Source organism: Cupressus sempervirens, chromosome 3, assembly GCF_028749045.1.
Source record: "Cupressus sempervirens isolate cs-2001-9-10 chromosome 3, ASM2874904v1, whole genome shotgun sequence".
Lineage (NCBI taxonomy): Eukaryota > Viridiplantae > Streptophyta > Pinopsida > Cupressales > Cupressaceae > Cupressus > Cupressus sempervirens.
The window spans coordinates 130,983,570-131,007,272 of record NC_143120.1 but is presented as its reverse complement, the minus strand read 5'-3'; the positions used below and the strand labels follow the sequence as shown (position 1 = coordinate 131,007,272).

Below are 23,703 nucleotides of genomic sequence, written 5' to 3'. Positions count from 1 at the left end.
GACGCGATGTACAAGGGTGTTTCTGCAATTAATCGTCAGTTTTGGACTGTTAAAAATTTAAATGAGAAAGAAAAACAGCTTGGCGAAAGCTAGATTCAAGAGCTCAAAAAACTCGATGAAGCCAAAGATTCTTCCTGCCATTGTGAGAGTAAGATTAATTGCCAAGGATATAATACAAGCATTACAAAGGGGAATACGACATGAGCAAAGCTGGAGTGATGTACAATACGGAAATACAAGAACTGATGGTGATTCTTCTCATAGTCAGGATCCCTGGAGCATAATTGATGAGAAAGCCTATCCTTCAGAGCTGTGGCATGGCAAAGATGAAACATTGGATGATCAATGTATCAAGGAGAGTCGCAATTCTGGAAAAAGATGTGGTAATATCAAAATGAAATTTATGGGTTAAAGTTTCAATTGACTTGCTAGAGCATACTGTTATGCTCTCGTATCAGATTCAAGTCTCTCTATTTTTGACCAATTTTTATTTTCTGTCGAGTGCCTTTGCATTAATGTTAAAGATAATTATGTTTAACGTGCACGTGGATTCCGTAGATGCTGTCAGGTTTTTCTTCATCAGTTATGCATATTGCTAGCTCATCTTGAGTTCCGATTTTGTCTAGCTGGCAATTGTGTTCCACCGTCTTTCTCTCCTATCTATTTTTACGTCAATTCCCTTGAGACATTGTTTTTTAATTAAAGAAAAGCTTATTGATTGACATCTTCGAGGGAATTATTGATGACTTTTTATTTTCATTAGGTTCAGGAAAATGCAAAAATCTCGCCGCCGTTTCAATTTTGAGTAGCTGAGTTCTTGAATGCGATGATAGCGGCATCTAGGAAGAATCATACGAGAAAGAAAAGAAAGAAAAAAAACTAGGTTGTGAAGTGGCATGGGTTATTAATGCAGCATGATGAAGAAATCAGGGAGAATGTTGAGAAGAGGAAGTGACCCTCTGTCTAAGGGAGAGGAAGGCGATACAATGAGTACTTATTTGAGAGTGAGGGACTCCCTGGTGGTTTTACTGTGCTTGGTGATAGTTGCAGTGCCATGTGTGGTTTTGTATAGGAATCCCAAGCCTATAGATCTTCTCAGTTAGTTCACAGTTAGATGGCGGATCAACTACAATTTTAGAAGAGTTGATGGGGAAGATAATATGAATTTTTATAGGTGCAAGACAAAGGGAAAGAAGGAAAGTCTTCTTGAACTGTTAAGGAAAGTTCCTAGAAATTATGTATGCAGCTGGAGTTGGACCAAGATGCAACTACTATTAGCCAGTTCTTCCCAGATGTTTCTGATTATTGCATGTGATGCTCATAATATTCAGACAGCCGGAGATAAGTCTTTTGTTTCATTGAATCTTATTTCATTTTTGGAAATAGTATAGAGCATTGATCTTTATTTGTTAGAGTTATTTAATTGCAGGATGCATTGAGAAGACGCAGACTGCAGGAGAATGTTGTTTAGTAAATAATACATATTTGTGGTTAGATATGAATTTCATTATCAATAAATTGATATTTTATCTCTCATTGTTGCAGGATGTAACAACAAAGGCTATAGACCTTGCTTAATTAAGAGGAAGATCTTAGCTTCAGAGGGAGGCTTAATAATTAAGAGGGAATGCTTATAGAATCTTCTTCATTATCATATATGCTTATTGTGGTATTTGTAAAATTTGAGACTTAAATGGAACTAAGTCTTGTTATGCCTATTTATATTCTTGTGTGAATAAATGAGATTGTAAGATCAGCTATGATAACTCTTTCACTATGCGATAGTGAACATCATTTGAGAGAGTCCATGATGTCATCAGGTTGAGAGATTCCGTGATGGGAGTTGGATGTCATGTTGAGAGATTCCATGACAGTTCACGTTGAGAGAGTCCGTGAACAAAGGCTTAGCTGTGAGTCTTGCAAATCTTTTCATGTTATGATCGATTGTTATAGTTTTTTATGTTGAGTGATTCCATGAATATGATTGATTGTTACAGGTTTTCATGTTGAGTGATTCTATGAATATGATTGATTGTTTCATGTTTTCATAGAATATATGAGTTGAGATTTTATCATTAACATTTTGGTTGCAGTCTTGTGTGATTGTTCAGCTAAAGATCTCTCTCTGTGGCTAAGAGGGAGTGTTGAAGATAGCTGCAATAGAGATCTTTATCTCTAGAAATATGAACGTTATTACCGTTATTGTCTTCTTAGGTTGAAAAGGACACTTAAAGTTTAATTTGTAATATTATAAATGTAAATGACATGTGTCATTCTCATGCATTGAGGCATGAATATTCAAAGAGTCATATTTAATTATAGGAGTTATGAGAAACTCAAGAGATCTTTAGTTAGAATATGAAGAGTCTCTTCTATTGTTATATATTCGCATCATGCGATAAGCATTGTACACTTGAACTTTTATTATCAATAAAGATATATTTTGTTGTGTGGCTGGGTTTTTCCCTTCATTCTCAAAGGGTTTTCCCAGGATATTTTTGGTGTTCTTTGTTGCAGTTTTTCTCTTTCTTATTGCTGGTTATTATCTTTGATTTCTAGGCTATAGTTTCAACAGAATGCTCATATTTATTCAATTGATGCTTTCTTTAGTTATAATATAAGGCAAGGTCTCAAGCTCTCCAGAGCTCTTGTTCTACTTTATTTTTTGCATCAAATATATTATTAAAGTTTTCTTTGTTCCATTTGAACAACTTATTCTATAGGGCTTTGAGTTTTGAGGTGAAGCAAAACATTTTGGAGCCTTCAAATGTTTCCTCACTCTACATCTTCCTACTAGTTCTAAAATGATCTCTATGCTGAAACCACATGTTTTCGAATTTAACTATATTCCCAATTGGTTTGTTAGGTTCTATTATTTCCAATTTAACTCGGAAGTGATCAGACCCAAAAATCTGCAAAATTTGTGCATTTAAAGAAAAGTTTAATTTACTTAGGTCCCCTTTAAAGAAAAATCTGTCTAATTAGAGGATTGCTTATTTGGCAATGATTACTAGATATTAAAGTACCAGTGCTATATTTATCTTGGGTGTTGCTACAAGAAAAGGAAGAGAAATAATAGTCAGTTGTGTGCGAGGGGAATTGGTACTTTATTCATATTAGTGCTGCTACAAACTGGCTGTGCCAATACCTCTAGGGACATGAGGAAGGCATGGACATTGTTCTTGGATGCGAGGAGTGATTTCTCTGTGCTGCTATATAGCTTTTAGTTTGCTGCAATTACTTTCCAGATTGGAATATAGAATAAAAAGTAATAAATTAGCCTCTAATTTTATGTTTTCAATTGCGAACTTCATTGTTCATTCAAAATATGCTAGTATTCATTTTTGAGCGAGAAAACTGCAATAAACAACTATCAATGTCATTTTCAAATTGCAAACCTCCACAAATTTGTAATGTTCCCTTGCTTAGCTAGTTTTGCATGGTGAGCCTATTCAATCAATTCCAATGGGCTAATGATTAGGGCTTGAGAAGCTTGGAAGTAGTACGAGGTGTGGTTTTATATTTTGACAGTTTAATGAGCATAACACTTTTTCTTGGATGCTTTGTAGGTTAATTCTTGCACTTTTTTTAGCTAGTCAGTTATGGGGACCAACACAGTCAGTTGGCATGCTTTCTATTTTTAGTATTGTTGGTGGGCCCAATTTTGATGATCATCTCAACTTGGATATAGTCCATGGGCTTTACATTAAATAATGATAAATTAATATAGCTAAATTAAGATTTAGCTTAATAAATAAATATATATTTTTAGTGAAGGGACTATAGAGGCCAAATATTAAATTAAAGATGATTTATTTTAATGGATGGACCTTTATAATTTAATGCTACATTGACAGATTGAAAAGGGAGGTGATTCTATCATAAATAAAAGAAAAAAGTATTCCTAATAAAATAGCTAAAAAAAAGGAAATAGTGCTTTTAAAAAAAGGAAATGAAAAGGAAAAAAAAACATTTCTGAAAATATATTGAGAACACAAAAATGTGCTTTTTCAAAAAAGAAGTAAAAAAGTTGTAAAAGGAAAACTGGGGCTCTCATTTGGGCATGTTGAGTTTGCCTTTTGATATTCCTTCTATTTGAAGGTGATTGCTTCTCCATCTTTTGTTGTGAGGACAAAAGGTCATGCAAACAATATTCCATGCTGTTGAGAGATAATTTTGAGAATAATCTGGTGATCTTTTTCATCACGTTGGGCATATTGGAGCTTACATTTTCAGATTTTTAGAGGTTATTGGATATCAGATTTGTAGAGAACAATTTTGGAAAAGATTGAAAAGGGTTAAACTATTATTTTGCTAGTTGTATCTTCTTCCTTTCCATCAATATCATTTCTAGCCAACCATATTACTTTTTGAAGGTCAACCTGATGATTCTAGGGAAAACACTGGGGTTAAAGAGCTGATATCTACAGTCACTAAAGATCTCGGCTGTTGTTTGACACCGCTGAACCCAATTATATCATTTGGAGCATTTTGATGGATATAGGATTCTTGGAACTCGTAGTTGCTGGTTCTTATTTCTATAGCCGTTTATTTTGGTTACTGGAAAATAAGTATGTTGTATTTGTGTTTAAAATTAGATCTATCAATCTGGGCATCTTTAGTTTTGTCTTTGTATTGAACTTTTAATCTTGGATTGATTTTAAAAGTGAAATTGCAAACATTTCCTTTATATTTTCTTCCATAGTATTATGCTTTCTGCTATATAATCAGCTATTCCTATTCTCTCTATCAAACATTCTTAAACTGAAGAAAAGCAAAAAAAAATGCTAAGCAGATATAAAGGTGCATATTTCATTGGTATCAAAGAAGTGTGTCCAGTCATCCTGGAGGGTACAAAATGAAAAAAAACAATGACATGTTAGCATTTGAACAACCACCTTTTACACACCACTATTATTGAAAAATAGAACAGCTGAAACAAAATGGAGAAAGAAAGAACTTCCAGCATGATTTTATTGAATAGAAAATACAAATTTATACAATAGCTTGACCCAACAACATTCCTAAATGACTGCTTATTAGATTGACAACAAACTACTTCATGATTGACAACACACATAAACTTGACAGCTAACTAAAACTTATGGACACTTAACTCAAACACATCTACAATGAGAACTCGATTCAAGCTAAAACTCTTTGACTCACACCTAAACTAAATTTGTGTTGCCAGCAACTCAACAAGGTTTGCCACATGTGCAACAATTATTTATTGATTACTGTTGGAACATTAACTCCAACACCCCCAATTAATGTGACAACTAAAGGAAACATTATGTAGAAATTATACTTTGAAAATAGGTCATAGAGGAGTAAGACTTTCTCATAGTTATGCAGCTATCATCTAGCTTCGAAACAACATTGGACAAACTATCTCCACATGAAATACCTCATAAGTTGATGTAGCCCAAATCTATTGTGTAATGTTCCCACGTACGTTGACTTTGAATAAATGAACACTGTAACACTATGGACCAACACAGTGACGTATGGATGGGTAAAAATTGATATCCTGACTGTGTGAGGCCGTACGGTGATGTACCTGGAGGCTGTATGGTTTTTCTTACTGGCTTTACCTTAGTGGAGGGGCCATATCGTCGAGAGGGCAACTGATGGCTGTATGAACGACAAGATGAGCTGTACGATGGAGAATTTTGAAGGGGTACAAAATTAGGAGGCTGTATGGAGATTGCTATATGCTGTACAATAGTCAAGATGATTGTACAGAGGTGAGGGAGAGAAATGTGTATGGTGTGAGGCTGATATGGCCATATAGTAGGCTGTATGTAGGCTGGTGGAGGATAGGAAGAATGTAGGAAGGTGTGGTTGGAGGGTGAAGGTTGTACGACCATGGAAGAAGCAATTACGGAGAAGGACAAGAGTGATACGGATGGATATCTGGGCCCTACTGTGAGAAGGTTCACAAACACAGATTTATATATAATCCTAATACCAAATAATGACGACTTGAATATAGATAATTCCTTCAAGAAATATAAATGCCGAAAGATGGTGTTCCGATTTGCTAGATCCGAGTGAAGTGCTACAGGCAACGGATTAGGGTGAGGGTTGAATCCGACTGAACCCGGAAGAGCCAAATAGGGAAGATCTTTCACTTCCAAAATTGCGAACAACAGGGAATCCCAACTGGAATTCGCAGTACAAAGAAATAATCCATATTGCATACTTAAAGACTACCTACAAGCCGTGCTTAAATACCCGTCGAGAAATTTTCTAAGGGTGTACAAAGATAACCGATGACAACAGAAACTATGGAAACAAAATAAAAATGGGTTCGAGATATATTAAATCAATCGGCCCAATAACAAGGTTTAATTAAATATATTTATTTTATAATGGGGACATTACAGTCCTCCCATCCCAAAATTTGCTTATCCTCAAGAAAATGGACCTCTGGTTCTAGGAAACCTTTCGTAGTCAACTCTTTCAGTTTCGAGTCAGGCACTAAGTAGATCTTCCCATCGAAGAAAATGATGTTATTAATAAATTTGTATCTTTCATCGCATACATAACCATCCATCAACTCACATGCAAAAGTGTTCTTGGAATACTCGACCAATAGATGGGCCTGCCAATTATCCAAGGAATATGGTGAGGTATTGACTATCTTGTTTTTATTTCCAGTGTCTGGGACCAAATCTTGTTTAAAAATTGCCTCCATCTTCTTGATTGTGACTTCCCTTGATCCTTTATTTGACATTCGTCTTAGTAGCACCTTCTTGCCATCCGTCTTGAATGAAAAGTCCATCCTTTTGAAACTTTGGGTGTACTGGTCAAGAGTTTCCAACCACTGAATGCCCAAAATAATATCAGCATCAACCAAATCTATGACAAAGAAATCATCTATCATGGTATAGTTTCCCATGGAAATTTGTAGCCATGGGATCACATGAGTGCAAGGTAACAAGGTTCCTCCTACAACCTTAACCTCAAGTCCTCCATGCTCAACTGTGCGCAGGCCTTTACTAGTGACCAAATATGAATTGATGAAATTGAGTGTGGCGACACTATCAATCATGATTGGGACTCGTTTTCCGTGAAGTGTGTTGTGAACCTTGAAGATACTAGCTCCAGTCGATGTAGTGAGGGTAGCAATGGAATCCCCTTTTTGTATCAGGGCATTTATTCTCTCCTGTTGGGTAATGTCTTCATCGGTTGCTGGAGGTATTTGTCCTTCATTGTCATCAGGCATCACCTCAATGTAATGAATCTCTCCCCTCCCAAGGCAACGATGACTAGGTCCCCATGGTTCTTTGCATGTAAAACAGAGCTTTTTCCTCCGGAGTTCTTGCCGAGAATCTTCATCAATCAAAGGTTTCTTCTGAACTATCTCCTTGTCCTTGTCTTCTTGTGGGGATGGTGTTGGTGTAGCTATGTGAGTTTTGGAGGAAGATGCGGCCATATCATGCACCTTCTTAATAGCTTCGTTGAGTGTACATGGGTTGAACCCTTTGATCCAACCTCTTAAGGCTCCCTCAGCCCATCCATGAATAACACAATTTGGCGCCTTTTAGAGATGTTTGTGACTAGGACTGATAGCCTTTGGAACTCAGTGATGTAGTTGTCTACCGTGCCCGTTTGCTTTAGCTAAGCTAGATCTTTGAAGTTTAGCTCAAGATCTTTCCCATCGAAATGGTCAATGAGTCTCTCAGTGAACTCGACATAAGAAGTCACTTGGTCATGACTGAGAGTGACCAATCCATGATGCCACCACTCATGTGCCACTCCTTCTAGATGAAGTGTTGTGAACTTGATTGCTTCCTCTTCGGGCATTGGATTGAGTTGGAAATAGGTATCTGCCTGTAGGACCCATGACTCTGCAGTAATGACTCCAAATCCATCAAATGGCGATAATTTTACCTTTTTGATCTTTCTCCTAAGATCATCATTAAAATAACCACGATTTCTCCTGCCAGAATATCTCATTCTTAGATCAACACAGTCTCTGTAAGATATATCACCTTCCATATTCGTGTTCCACCAATCTGATGCAGAGTGGCAAGCGGAATAACCAAATTTGGCCTAAGTTGTCCTTAGGACTTACACAACCCACAATTTTACTCTCCAAGTCTAGGATCACTTCAAGGATCCACCAAGCTCTGCAACAACCCTTTCTCCACGGTTTGGACAATCTCCCAATGCTTGGAAGGCTCAATCCAACTTTGTCTCCAATTTGCCTTTAGGGACTAAATCCCTGATTTAGGCCTTTTAGTGCTTCTGCAACTTCTAGCACTCCACAACACAAGACAATGATTGGGACACCTCCAAATGTTCCCCCACACTGCAAATAACCCACAATTTGGGTTCTCCAACTTCTGCAACACCAAAATCCACAACTCACCTAGTTGTCCTACTAGGTCTCCATACCCTGTTTTCCTGCAACAAATCCAAAATTCTCCAAACAACTTGTCAAACAAATTAGGGTTTCAGATACCCTTTATCCCACTCTATCAATCCCCCAAAAATCAAATTCCCAATCCACTCCTGCACTACAGAACCTCTCCTATGCACACAGACCTAATGGGCCCAATTAGGCTTGGTTTACAAAGGAGCAGTACGGAAATGGGTTCATGGATGGAAAGAAATGATTGGGCGACCTCAAGGAATGTTTATCTCAACAACTTCTGCCCTTGGTTGCAATTTATTCAATCAAATTCCTTCTGATTTCCATACAGTTACTAAATCCTAGTTCAAACCAACACCTAGACTTGAACTAGGGCTTGCATGCAAAATGTGCTCTCACCATTGAAATTGATCCTAATTCTAGAGAATGAAAGAACAACATGTAAGCTTGCAGATTCATTGGGTTTTGTGCCCTTGAGGTCAAATAGGTGCACTCTATTTGCCCATTTGCACAAAACCCTTGCTAAAGGGAGGGTTTGGTGGCTGTTTGAGAACAAAATGCAATAACTATCGACTCCCTTCACCAAAAACCTTCAAACCACTTGCAAAAGTTTGCTAACACACCAAGGTTTCGAATCCACGCATTTGTTTGCAGATACTCTTCCGTACAGCACGTGCAGAATTCAAAAACTAGAGATTTTACCACGAAAACTGAGAGTTTTTTGTATTAATGCAATCAAAATCCTTACAATTTCCATCTCTTCTTTTGGGAAGGTGGAATATGACTTAAATACCATGCCTATACCGATCAACCACCTTGGGATCGGTTTCTAACTGATTTAACCATTATTTGCAAAAGTTGCTAATTGTTGCTGAGCAACTTTTGAAAAGTTGACAGCAACTTTTGTTGCATCTTGCCGATAAGCAACTTTTTGCTTCCAAACTACTTTAAAACATTCCTAACCTAATCTTAGACATGCCTAGAGCCTTTTAAGGCTATATAAGACTTATTCAAAACACCTAATGCTATTAGCCCTATAGGTCACATGAGTCCTTGGTTTATAAACTACCAAATAGGACTATGTACCTTTACAAGTGGGCAAATGTTTATTAAAATCCTATTTTAAACTCAAACTAGCTTCAAGCCTCCTTGAAGGAAACACTCCAATTACATTGCAAAGAAGATCTTCATAGACCATGATTAGATTGCAGATGGAAAAATGTCTACATATGATGTAGAGTTGATACCACCTATTCTATCAGCCATGCTTTGTCCTCCAATGCCAAGATGATGAAGAAGGAATGTTCCCAAGGAGTGCTCTGCACCATCAATCTTCCTGAAGTTTTTCTTGCATTTCCTCAAAAGTGGGCTCTCTTCCTTTGCGTGGTGCTTCCATCCTTAGAAGGAAGATGGGTATTGAGGGTCGAGAGCGAGAGGGTTGAAAATTTGTCCTTCCCAAAATAGAATCATTGCTATGCCCATTTTGTTCTCATCTTTCCCTCGACCAATTTTTGTCGAGTTTCCTGCATAAGCCTTTGGGTATCGTTGATTTGCATTTTGTTTTTGTTCAGTTCTCTTAAAAAGATTCATGAGTTTTGTCATGGAATCTTGATGATTTGCCATTCTATCAATAGGGTTACTTCGCCTTCTCCTTTGAGTATAAACTTGCATTCACTTCCACAGGTAGGCAAGATCAAAAGCTCTGATACCACTGTAATGTTCCCACGTACGTTGACTTTGAATAAATGAACATTGTAACACTATGGACCAACAAGGTGATGTACGGATGGGTAAAAATTGATATCCCGACTGTGTGAGGCCGTATAGTGATGTACCTGGAGGTTGTATGGTGTTTCTTACTATCCATACATTGGTGTAGGAGGGGCCGTACGCTCAAGAGAGGACAACTGATGGCCGTACGAACAACAAGATGAGTCGTACAGTGGAGAATTTTAAAGGGGTACAAAACCAGAGGCCGTATGGAGATTGCTATATGTTGTACGATAGTCAAGATGACCGTACGGAGGTGAGGGAGAGAAATGTGTACGGTGTGAGGTTGATATGGCCGTACGATAGGTCGTACGTAGGCTAATCGAGGACAGGAAGAATGTATAGAGGTGTGGTTGGAGGGTGACGGCCGTACGGCCACGGAAGAAGCAATTATGGAGAAGGACAAGAGTGATACAGATGGATATATGAGCCCTACTGTGAGAAGGTTCACAAACACATAGATTTATATAGAATCTTGATACCAAATAATGACGACTTGAATATAGATAATTCCTTCAAGAAATATAAATGCCGAAAAGTGGTACTCCGATTTGCCAGATCCAAGCGAACTGCTACAAGCGACGGATTAGGGTGAGGGTTGAATCCCACCGAAACTGAAAGAGCCAAATTGGGAAGATCTTTCACTTCTGAAATGGTGAACAACAGGGAATCCCAACTGAAATTCACAGTACAAAGAAATAATCCAGATTGCATACCTAAAGACTACTTACAAGCCGTGCTTAAATACCCATTGGGAAACTTTCCGAGGGTGTACAAAGATAGCCAACAGCGACACAAACTACGGAAACAAAATAAAAATGGGTTTGAGATATATTAAATCAATCGGCCCATTAAGAAGGTTTAATTAAATATATTTATTTGATAACAGGGAAATTACATGTTGCCTCCATTTATGAAGTAATGCTGGAATCTTGATGAAGTCTTGTCACCTATAAGAGCAATGGAAAGATGAAAATATTAAGATGGAGTCAAACTTGCATATTACTGAGAAGACAACACCAATTTCTTATGAGAGAAATACCTTTGAACACTTATCCATTAATAAATAATTCTAGAATAAGATATTACTATTTTTCCTATTGTCTTACATAGCAATGTCGCTAGATGATGAAAATCAAATTGGTGTTATTATAGTAAGTCTGGACAGAGCATACATATTACCAGTTGCTCCCTGTATAACAAAGCAGCATGTGCACTGATATGAAAATCTATTATCAGTTTCTTAAACAGTCCATTCCGATTATAGATGAAGATGCAGAGGGTCTACCACATGTAATTCTGTCTAGATTGTGATCATTTTAATGATGAGTTATTGGAAATTGGTGAACTTGTATCTCTGATTGGCAGAAAATGGGCAAGCTGCTCCTACTTTAATTGCAGAGATGATTCAGAAAATAGTATACTTGCCAATGTTTTTCTAATATGTGTAGCTCATCCATCATTACTCAATGCTTCTTTGGCTCATCCCCATGTTGATACCAATATATTGACTGTGGCTGAGTTGGATAAGCTTAAAAAAATTCCTGATGGACCTGCTCATTTCCGATTAAACATAGAGGGATTTTTGATTGAAAGTTTGTCATCTTGTGGCCCACGAGCATGAAGTTTGATCTGACAAAGTGGTGCATCAAAAAACCCATTTCCTTTTGGAGATCTCGCTGATTTGGAACTGTATGCAAATTCTTAATTGAAGAAACCTTGATTCAAACAAAACTTTCATAAGGAAATTAAAGACGTCAAGCCACCACAGACTAAATTTATAAGATATTCTTGATGATCTTCTAAGCAATCACAACAAAGTTGTAACAAGATGTTCAGGGAATATAAGAATAGCGATGATTTTGAAATCAATCAAACGTAGCAACATGCATGGGAAAGTTTCAGAATCATGGTTTCGTGATTGGAGAGGGTCAATCACATATGGACAAATCGGAGTCTTCTAAAGCTTTGGCGTCACTGCAAGCAGCATGTATAATTTGCCCATAGTCACGAAATAAAGGAATGAAAATAAATCTGGAAATGATTGAGATGGGCAGCAACATTAAGCAGTAGGTACACCTTTGAATATGGAAATTTCCTTGTCAGATAAAGGCCCGTAGGTATTAGACATCACTGTACAGGAGCATCTGTAACAATAGGTTCACTATTTTAAACTCTTTCTCATCAACCAACCTCCCTATTCACTTCTTGGCAGCCAAATGCACATAGCGATGGAGATTGACGGCATAGGAATATGTTGAACAATGACTGAGATGTGCGATGGCAATAACGGCAGGAAGGAAGGTCCAATGTCCTGATCGAAGTCATCCTTTCATTCATGGCAACACTTCTTCATACACGATGAAGACTGAGGAGCCGTCAGAGGTTGAAAAATTATCAAGGGGCAAAAAAATATTATGGAAGAGCTCAATAAACTTAATAAGAAGGAATTATTGTTATGTGCCGGCAATGATAGATTAATTAATGTAAAGCAAAGCAATCTTTAAAAGGCGTGATTATGTAATTTTAATATTATGACTCTTGACTTTGAAAAGTCATATCCTAAAATGAGTAGGATATATATAGGAGTTGTTTTATTCAAAAAAAATAACAATCAACATATTCAAACACATTCGAAAAACCATCATTCTCAAAAAGAAATATTTATATTATTTTTTATGGAGGGATAAGGGCTATATATGACTTTTCTAATGTAAATTCCATTATTTTAATTTTATAATAAAATAAAATGCTCTTAGTTTATTATTAAAGGCGTGGAGATTTAAACTACAGATGAATCATCCTTTGTAATTTTTTTTTGAATCTGTATACAATTTAAATTTCAGATAAGTGGACATGGTCATTTAGCATTTTAAATTGGATCATCACAAATATTGTGAAATATATAGTTGTTTCTGTATTTGTGTCTAGTTTTTCTCCCAGAGGAGTTAAAGTTCAATCTGGACTAATTTAAGATTGTACATATATTTGATCTATTGCATCTTGATTATTTAATTGTTGGCTGTAAAGTGTGTAAAACATTAGAAATTTGTACATGAAAATTCACTGAAGTTGACTCTATTTTCCGGATGAGTAGAGGCACTGGCTTTTTAATTATTGAAGTCATAAAATCTATAACTTCCTTCCTACAAGCACAAATTCCATTATTTACAAATATTATATAATTTAAACACTCAGTATCTAGTTTCAGTTTCATCGAGTTCGAGGACCTTGTCAGCCGGAGAACTCCAGAAGTTTAAATTCTCTATAGAAAAGCCTTGAACTAGACAGTTAGCGTTTGAGGTGAAGGTTTACCCGCTTGGGTGTAGCGGAGCCTGAAGTGCAGGGAAATCGAGATGTATTCCCATTCGTTGGCCAGAATTGATTGAGAAGTCCTATTAGAGAAGTGGTAGGCTCTTGGATTTCCAATTTGCGGTTTTGGGAATCAACATATCCCTCGTAAAGCTATGATGCCAAGCTTCCATATTTTTTCATATCTCCCTGAACTATTGGACACCAATCCACACGTGTCTCATAACCCTCGTAAAGGTATAGTTTCTATGATCCTATAGTACCTCAAACCATTCAAGCATCCATCTAGCCTCTACCACATTTTTACCTATATTTAGAACATAGACTTCTTCAAAATAAAACATATTCTTCATTTTTAATGTTATCATCACTAACAACATCAGGTGATTCAGCATGAACAACCGTATTTGCTGATTCTTTAATTTTACCTTTGAGAAGGTCATTTGCACGAAATTTACAATAGAAACATTCAGTTTCATTCTTACCATACATTCTCTTTCCCATATTGTTGTTTGAGTATAATGCATGAATGAGTTGAGTATTTTCTCTTAAATCCCCTGTAACTGTTCTCTTTTCTTCAACTAAGAGTGCTGAAATCACATCTTCTAAAGTCTGTGAAGACATTTGACTGAGAGTAAAAACAACATTGCTATATTTTGAAGGCAAACTATTTAGCAAGATAGCTTTAGCATCATCTTTATCAATTACAACACTGACTTCAGTAAGTTGTTTGATTAGAGATCTCAAATTACTAATGTGGTTAGGCATAGTAATTTCATCTGACATTTTAAAACTAAATAGCTGCAACTTTAAAGAAAATTTTGCATTTGTTGCTTTTGCTCCAAACAACTTAGTTAGTCCATCCCAAATTTGTTTGGATGATTACTCTAAATCAACATGATGTAGTTCTAAATCTGAAAGAGAAAGACCAATAATAGACTTAGCTTTCTCATCTCTGCTTTCCTAATCAATCTTCTTTTTAGCATCTGTAGGTATTATTTTAGTGCCATTACTATGCCCAACAAACTTTTATTCATCAGTTGTATTTGCATCTTCACTTTCCATGTATAAAAATTTTGACCATTATATTTTTCTCGAGGCATATCCATTTTCAGAATTTCTAAAATAAAAAAATGAAGATACCTTCCAATGTTGCACAACAACAAAATCTGCAGTAGCATGAGACTTACATTCTCATAGAAGCAACTTCTTTTGAAACAGAGATGGCTCTAGTACCATATTGAAAAATAGAACAGCAGAAACAAAATGGAGAAATAAAGAACTTCCAGCTTGATTTTATTGAATAATAGATGCAAATTTAGACAATAGCTTGACCCAACAACATTCCTAAATAACTGCTAATTAGATTGACAACAAACTACTTCATAATTGACAACACACATAAACTTGACAACTAACTGAAACTTATGGACACATAACTAAAACACATCTACAATAAGAACTCAATTCAAGCTAAAACTCCGACTCACCTAAACTAAACTTGTGTTACCCGCAACTCAACAAGGTTTGCCACATGTGCAACAATTATCTATTGACTACTGTTGGAACATTAACTCCAACAACTATAACACACAAAGGAACAGGAAAAACACAAACTTAATTGTAGAAGAAAAATGGGTGATAGAGAACAAAGATCAATAGAGGAACAAGATACAAAAAAATATGGGTGACCGAAATCAGGGTGAGGAGAGGTTTTTGAACCTATTGGATACCTTGGTTAGAGGGCAACAAGTTGTTGAACTAAGGGCACAACAACAAAATGAGATATTGGATTGATCAACACAAATGATGGCTTGACAAATGACACTAAATATTGGTACAAACAATTACAAAAATGAAGGAAATAGAGGTAATAATGGCCAAGAGGAGAATTTGATTCATGGTGGTAACACAAATTAGTAGACTAGAACTCTAAGTTCTAGACCTCTTATGCCTACATTTCCAGCTAGGGCACTAGTACAGGTAGATAGCGAGCCAGAGACCACTGACTTGCTAAAATTAGTTCCGTCAAGATTGGGAGGGTGAAGGTCCTAAGTTCCAGGCAGCTGTATCATTGAGGGACTATATGGATGTAAGAATGAAGCATACACCCCACAATGGTGATATAGAACCATGAACTGTAGGAGGTAGGAAAGTTGACACTACTTTATTATGATGGATTAGGGAAGAATTTAGCTAGATCTTGGGTATGGAAGGTGGATGCTTATTTTCACCTCAATCCTATGCCAGAAGAGGCCATTAAGTATGCATTAATACATCTTGATGGAATTGAACATGAGTGGTGGCATCGTGGTATGATCACCTTAGGTCATCATAGGATCACTTCTTGCACAGGGTTTATGGAGAGGCTGATTGAAAGGCTTCATAAGAAGGGTTTAAAGCTGCAGTTCAAGAAGTTGGTGCTGCTGAAGCAACGGAGTTCATCAGATACTTATATTGTATATTTTTAGAGACTTGTAGTGCTTGTCACAAATATATTAGAGAGAAGGCTTATGGTTCTTTTTATGGACGGGTTATCAGATGCTTTGAAGGATGGATCAAATCTCTCAACTCATCTAACTTGTAGAAGATCATTAAGAAAGAAAGGGATATAGAGGTTTCTGCATCAAGAAGCTAATTTTAGTTAAAGGTTTACCTCCTAAATTGCAAATAATCAACAACCTCTGTCTCCTCTTCAGTCAATCTGCTGGTCTTCTCTTCAATGGCTCAATACTTTTGCTTGAATATATCTTTTTCTCTCCTTGTGTTTGCAAACAATAAAATAGACTTCCTGGGGTTGGGAGGCAAATAAAAACATAAAATGGACAAGTAAAAAGCATTGAAAAAAGTTTTTTTGGCTTTGTGCACATGCTCCTGCAACAGAGTCCCAGGATTGGGGCTCTGCAAGTCTGGCAGACTCAGTGAGTGTGAGCAGACTCGGACAGACTAGGAGAGTCCATGTCCAGGGCTCCCCAAACTTGGGAGAACCGAACTGGCTTGCAACTCAGCAAGTCATGGAAGCCTGCTTTGAAGTAATATTCCTATATTAAACAATGCATGCATTTTATAGTTTCCTCACAATCAGCTCACATAAATAGCTAATCCTTCTCTTGCATGTGAGATGTCATGTATCATGAATCAGTGAGACTTTGCACTAGATATTTTGTTTTTCTTTCATGCTACTCTCTCTTTTCTCGCCATTCACTTCTGAACAGATTCGCATAACCTTTTCTTATGTGAATACACCAGATTATGTTTTTATTGTTTAGGTTTAGATTTTTTCCTGTAGTATCTTATACCTTTTCTTAGGCTGTATTTTATGATCTCAACTATTTTCCTCTATATAAGCCTTTTAAGTTGTCAATTATTAAGTAAGACACTATTCTATCTTTAAAGGGAATCCTTTATTTTACCATGGTTCCATTTTAGTTGATATTAAAAAAGCTTCAACTTTCTTCTTTCTAAGTTTGAGCGTTAAATAATTTCCATTATATTTTCTAAATGCAATAGTAAGTGCCATCTTCCATTTTGTGATTTTATCAACTCTTTTTCATTTAGCAGATTAATGGACTGAAAACCAAGATGCAAGATGCAAAAATGCCATGGCCAGGTGACGAAAGTGAACAACGATGGCAAAAAGCTTGGCTAGCTATAAAGAAGGTTATTATAACATCTCATAAATAACCCACATTGCATTTGTGCACACACTTACCTTTCTATCATATGATTAGTAATGTTTATGCTTTTTAGAAGAATGATTGTAAAGTGTGGCTTCCTACAACTATAGTTATATGTGAATTCACTGATATAGATCTTGCAGACATAGACAACCTACTTGATTGCCTACAAAATTGATTTCCAACAATGAGGCATGCAAACATTTAATTGGCCAGGTCAAAGTCGAAAATTCTTGATGAAAACTTAGCCTTGACTTGGGGAACATGACTTGCATTGGCTTGTTACAACATGCAGAAAAAATCACAAATTGCACCTTGTCAGATGAATACTTGGCAATTTTGATAACTAAAATTATTGTTGGTATCATGTAACCTTGTTGGTTTTACTTTATATATTGAATTTACACTTTTTTTTGTTTCTCTGCTTCATTTTTGACATTTATGGATTTCAATACAGAAACTTTCTTCTTGCTAGTCATACTTCCAATTATGATTTTCATTCCCTTGCAATCTGACTTCAAAATTTATGTGCAACCTCGTGACTTAAAATACTAAAACTTAACTACACAATTAGATCATAATAAATAGTCATTCGGGAATATTCAATTAGCTATATTTGAAAATTTGAAATGTAAACCCTGCAATTTTTTTGTCATCGAACTATCTATCTGAATCTTGAAACCACGAATAAATATAACAAATGATTAGCATGAACTACTAGTGTGAGTTGCTTCTGGAATCATTTCTCTTGTTTCAGCTGTGTTTCTGCAATACATCCCACCTCCACATCCTATTTTCTTCTCTGTTGTTTATGGAGCCATTAAGGCATCAGATGGGGGGCCTGATTCCCATACATCTCCATCTATCAAAGACCAACTCAACCACTACAATGTTCACTATGAGAGTTAGATTTGGCAACTACTTTAAACAAGCAATACACATGCCATTACACCATATCTCCATGTTCTTAAAATTCTCAGGCAGAGACCAGAGAAAGGACATCAGTGTCAACTTGCTTCCCTAAACGCAATTCCTATCTCGAAGTGTTCCCATGGCCACTAGAAGGTGCCCCTCCCTTAGATTTAAACAGGTTCCATGGCATGAAACTATTCATTTCCTCCTACGAGACACAAACCTATTTGCCAGTCGCATATAGGAACCATGTTATCTACTATAAAAAAGAGTTGTTTCTTCAAGGAAGGATGCCTAGTATTTGGGTATTATTGTAATAGGTCATTGCCCCCTTAAAGTGACAGTGTAATAATAGATTTTTCAAATACACTGCAGATGTGACCGTATTTTCTATTCTAATCTGTTCCAGCGACCAAGAGAGTTCCTCACATAATCCTCATGCTTACGATTTTATATTTTAACTTGGTTGCTATTACACTTTGTGTGTTTCTTTCCATTCAGGTTTGGGCTTCAAAGTGGAATGAAAGAGCATACATTAGCACTAAGAAAACGAAAGTGGATCATAATGACCTATGTATGGCTGTTTTGGTTCAAGAAATAATCAGCGCAGATTATGCATTTGTCATTCATACGACAAACCCGTTATCAGGCAATAAAAGAGAGATTTTTTCTGAGGTAAAAAACCCTTGTGAACTACTTACAATGCAAGTGTTGTTGAATTGATGTTTCTTGTTTAAGCTTGTTCCATTTTACAGATCGTGAAAGGTTTGGGAGAAACTCTAGTAGGTGCTTATCCTGGTCGAGCAATGAGTTTTGTTGCAAACAAATCTTCCTTAAAATCCCCCAAGGTGAAACCCGTAATTTTAACTCCCTTATGTTTTTGTTTAAGAGTTCAGCAATTTGTCCAGCTCCAGTTTCTTGACGAAAGAAAATTCATCAATGCGATGTAAATTTATGACTTAAATGATAGTAACAGCAAAGAGTGATTTTAAATAGGAAACAAAAGATGACAAATGGGATCTCTACTAATTATTGAACCGCTAACTTTGTTGGGATTCAGGTACTTGGGTATCCTAGCAAGCAGGTGGGTCTTTTTATAAAACGGTCACTCATATTCCGATCAGACTCCAATGGTGAAGATCTGGAAGGCTATGCGGGTGCTGGCCTTTATGACAGGCAAGCATTTTTACGAATAATTACAAATATATTGCAATGAGACAAATAATTTTCTGAACAACGATAAGTATTTATACAAAAACATATATGACATTATGGATTTCTCATAGTAAAATTAGAATTCGGTTTATGTATGGTAAGTGTTGCTTAGCAAACCTTGAAAAGTACCCTACACAACACATTGCAAAATAACCGAGTTCAAATATTGCATTTGGCTTCTCCTCAAACTGAAAAATTCAATGCCTTGTATGCCGCTGCAGCGTGCCGATGGACCAAGAGGAGAAGCTTGTGATTGATTACTCTGTAGACAGATTAACAGTGGATCAGAACTTCCAGAAATCAATTCTGTCAAAGATAGCAGAAGCTGGAAATGCAATTGAGCAGCTCTACAAATGTGCCCAAGATATCGAAGGCGTAATTAAAAATGGGGAATTGTATGTTGTTCAGACAAGACCCCAGATGTAAACAACGTGCAAATGTTTAGATACTTCAAACATGATTACTATTTCATAATTACATAAGGTATCGACAACTGTATATTTCATTCGCCTTTGAAGCGTTATTGGATATTTGTCTGTAACGTGGTTGATAATTTGTATTACACGGAATCAATGGATTGGTGAGCATAAACTCAATTGGCAAGAACGAAGAGAATAAGTGTGTATGTTGCACATGAGAATGTGAGTGTGTATATTGTACACGTGTACACGCACAAATAACATGAATCGTACAGATATCAATGTTAGGATGTTTTTATTATTGAGGGTGGGCTTTATGGGAGGGCGGGCTTCTGAAAAGAAATTGAGGGGTTCAGTTGAGAATAAATCTATAAACAGATCTATCCAAAATTCCAAATAATAATACATTTTTTATTATTTATTTTAAAAATAAGTAGAAATGATCACAAAATATAAATAAATAGAAGAAACCATCATAAAATTTATCAATTAATTTTACAAGAGATATATGAGTTAAAAAATAAAATAAAATAAAAATAGTAATATATATTATACATAAAATAAATTTTAAAATAGATCAATTTGATTGTCTTTCTATAATTTTGTTTGTTTGAAAATTTACTTTAAATTTTTAGATGTTTGAGAAGTGATAAATTAATCTTCTAAAGTATGGGGCTTCTATTTTCATGGAGAAAACTCTAAATAATCTTATAGAAATTTGTTTTTTTTCATTGGACCGCTTAAGCCCTCCCATCCCCAGCACTCATGGGATCCTAACATTCTTTTTTGTTGTTCCCTCAAAAACATTTGTGCGCAACTACACTAGAACTGAATGTGACTTGCACCTTCATCGACAATGGATATCAATAAAACTACATATCCTCATATTTTCTATGCTAAAGGGAAGCATAGCAGGAAAATTTGACAAGTTCAAGTTCATTTTGATGAGCCTTTTCTTGAGACAATCTAGGCGTAAGGCAAAGATAATATATAATATAGCTTAAATATGGAAAGTAAGAATGTAGTTATTTTTAATCGATAAAGGCAAGTATCATCTTTTATAAACTTTTACTATGTATTTTTTGACCCTCGTTCAAAGTATAGGCATCACGGAAAAAGAAAACCCTTGATATTGTGTAGGACACAAGCGTCCCGTCTATATAAAAACATACAAATACCCCAACTTGAAATAGGATCTTTGAGAAGGCATTCCTCCTTATACAAAGAAATAATGAAGAATATGGTATTATTACATTTGAACCTATTATGGATTGCATATACATCACCTTCCCCCTTCTCTGGTTGGGGGTTGCATCTTCAATTGTACATATATAATGAATAGTTTTCTAATCCAATCGGTTTGCATTTGATAGCGTACTTCTAACCCCAGTTAAAATGGGAGCTTCTGATAAGGGTATCACGATAGAGTAGGAGATGAGCAAAATGGATTTGTTAAAACAACTTCCTAAAATCTCAAGCAAATGTAATGTGCATGTATAAAGCACTGCAACCTTTGCCAACACCCTCAATTCCTCTGCCAGGACGAAAGGTTTTGATCTGGCTATCAAAGCTTAATGAAAGGCGGTTTTTCTTCATATTTAGGCAAAGGGCATGAATTTTTTCAAGGAGATATCGTTTCATAGAACATAATGATACCAAGATATGGTAAAAAATAAATTAAAAAATGGAAGCATACACTAGACACGTGAACAGGTAAAAACAAATGTTTTCTATGGAGTGCAAATGGTTAGAAAAATCGATTTGTTAAAGGAATCCTTTGGGAGGTTCCATGCAAACAAAATTAGCATGCATAAAGCCAAACTATGAAATTCTAGATCCATATTCTGTATTTTAATTTCTTTTAATTTTTAATTCTTATTTTTATATGTATGATTGAATTCTACGAGTGCACTAACATCCTTTTACCCAAGCTAGCCTATCCTACTAGCAATTTCTTGTTTTCAATAAGCTTCTATTATTTTCCATTAACTAACCTATCAGTTTCATATTTTCTTTCTATTATTTTTAAACTAGCTATATATACCTCTATATATATTACGCCGAGAGTAATCGTTCTCGAGGCGCCTATTTTTATTTAATCCCAAAGTTATTTTAATCGAAGTTGGGATTAATGAAAATAAAAATAGGTGCCTCGAGAACGATTACTCTCGGCGTAATATATATAGAGGTATATATAGCTAGTGGCAGTCGCGGCGCAATAGGAAAAATATTTACTTTTTATTTTTTATTTTGATAAGGTTACTATAAAATTGTTAATTAATTTTTAATTAGAGTTGTATGAAGTTAGTATAAAATTATGCTTCAAAATATTTTTAAAAATTTAATATAAGGAGTTTAATATAGATTGAAAATATATTTTTTATTTTTGGGATATTGTAATGTAAAATGTTATAGTGATACATAGATATATGGTTAGGGACAAAGTTACCATTATAGTTAATGTTAACCTTAGGGATAGAATTAGGTTTAGGGTTAGCATTAGAGTTAGGGTTGGAGTTAGGGTTAGGGTTTGAGCTATGGTTAAGGTTAGGGATAGAGTTATGGTTATGGTTATTGTTAGAGTTATGGTTATGGTTTAGATTAGAGTTATGTTTATGGTTAAGGTTAGGGTTAATGTTATGGTCATGGTTAAGGTTAGGGTTAGAGTTATGGTTATGGTTATGATTAGGGTTAGTGTTAGGGTTATAGTAAGGCTAACGTTAGAGTTATGCTCATGGTTAAGGCTAGGGTTAGAGTTATGCTTATAGTTAGGGTTAGGGATAGGATTAGAGTCCAATTATGGTAGAGTTAGAATTAGGGTTAGAGTTAGGTGTAGAGTTATGTTTATGGTTAAGGTTAGGGTTAGAGTAATGCTCATGGTTAAGGTTAGGGTTACGGTTAAGGTTTGAGTCAAATATTATTTTAAATTTAATATAAGGGGTTTAATTTAGATAAAAATATATATTTTATTTTTGGGATATTGTAATGTAAAATGTTATAGTCATACGTAGATATATGGTTAGGGACAAAGTTAGGGTAAGGGTTTGAGCTAGGGTTAAGGTTAGGGTTAGGGTTAGATTGTAATTATGGTAGAGTTAGATTTATGGTTAGAGTTAGGGGTAGGGTTAAGGTTAGTGTTAGGATTAGAATTAGGGTTAAGATTAGGATTAGAGTTAGGGTTAGGATTAGGGTTATAGATAGGGTTAGGGTTAGGGTTAGGGTAAGTTTCTAGGTTAGGGTTAGGGCTAGGGTCAGGTTTAGGGTTAGAGTATGAGTTAGGGTTAGAGTTTGAGTTGGGTTAGGGTTATAGTTTGAGTTAGGGGTAGACAGAGCATTATAATTTGGGTTAGGATTAGGGTTAGGTTTAGGGTTTGAGTTTGAGTTATGGTTAGAGTTAGGGTTAGAGCTAGAGCTAGAGTTAGAGTTAGGGTTAGAATTAGGGTTAGTTTTAGGGTTTGAGTTACCAATAGAGTTAATTTTACAGTTGGGTTAATGTTAGAGTTAGGGTTAGGGTTAGAGTTTTGAGTCAAGGTTAGGGTTAGAGTTAGGGTTAGGGTTAAAATTAAAATCCAATTATGGTAGAGTTAGATTTACAGTTAGAGTTATGGGTAGGGGTAGGGTTACGCTTACAGTTAGGGTTAGAGTTAGATTTAGGGTTAGGGTTAGGGTTAGGGTTAGGTTTATATTTAGAGTTAGGGTTATATATAGAGAGAGTTATATCAATGTTAAGGTTAGGTAAGGGGATTGAGTCAGGGTTAAGGTTAGAGTTAGGGTTAGGGTTAGGGTTTCAGTCAGGATTAAAGTTAGGGTTAGGGTTAGAGTCTAATTATGGTAGAGTTAGATTTACAGAAAGAGTTAGATTTAGGGTTAGAGTTAGGGGTAGGGTTAGGGTTAGGGTTAGGGTCAAGGTTAGGGTTAGGTTTAGGGTTAGAATATGAGTTACGGTTAGAGTTTGAGGTATAGTTAGGGCTATAGTTTGAGTTAGGGGTAGACAGAGTATTAGAATCCTAGC

The 23,703-nt window shown here is 35.8% G+C and overlaps 1 protein-coding gene across 2 annotated transcripts in view; it reads left to right on the top strand.

The window, feature by feature from the left end:
• LOC149565109 (alpha-glucan water dikinase, chloroplastic-like) overlaps positions 1–19,992 on the top strand; it is a 180,777-nt gene extending 160,785 nt beyond the window's left edge. The window contains exons 27-31 of one of the 2 annotated variants that reach the window (XM_089818652.1): positions 17,030–17,128; positions 18,559–18,732; positions 18,813–18,905; positions 19,118–19,233; positions 19,494–19,992. In XM_089818652.1, the coding sequence (XP_089674778.1) occupies positions 17,030–17,128; positions 18,559–18,732; positions 18,813–18,905; positions 19,118–19,233; positions 19,494–19,698 (687 nt within the window). In that variant the 3' untranslated portion in view covers positions 19,699–19,992. Of the gene's footprint in view, positions 1–2,093; positions 2,472–17,029; positions 17,129–18,558; positions 18,733–18,812; positions 18,906–19,117; positions 19,234–19,493 lie in introns of those variants that run through there. The other variant, XM_089818653.1, reaches the window with a different exon arrangement.
• The last annotated feature ends 3,711 nt before the right edge of the window (positions 19,993–23,703 follow it).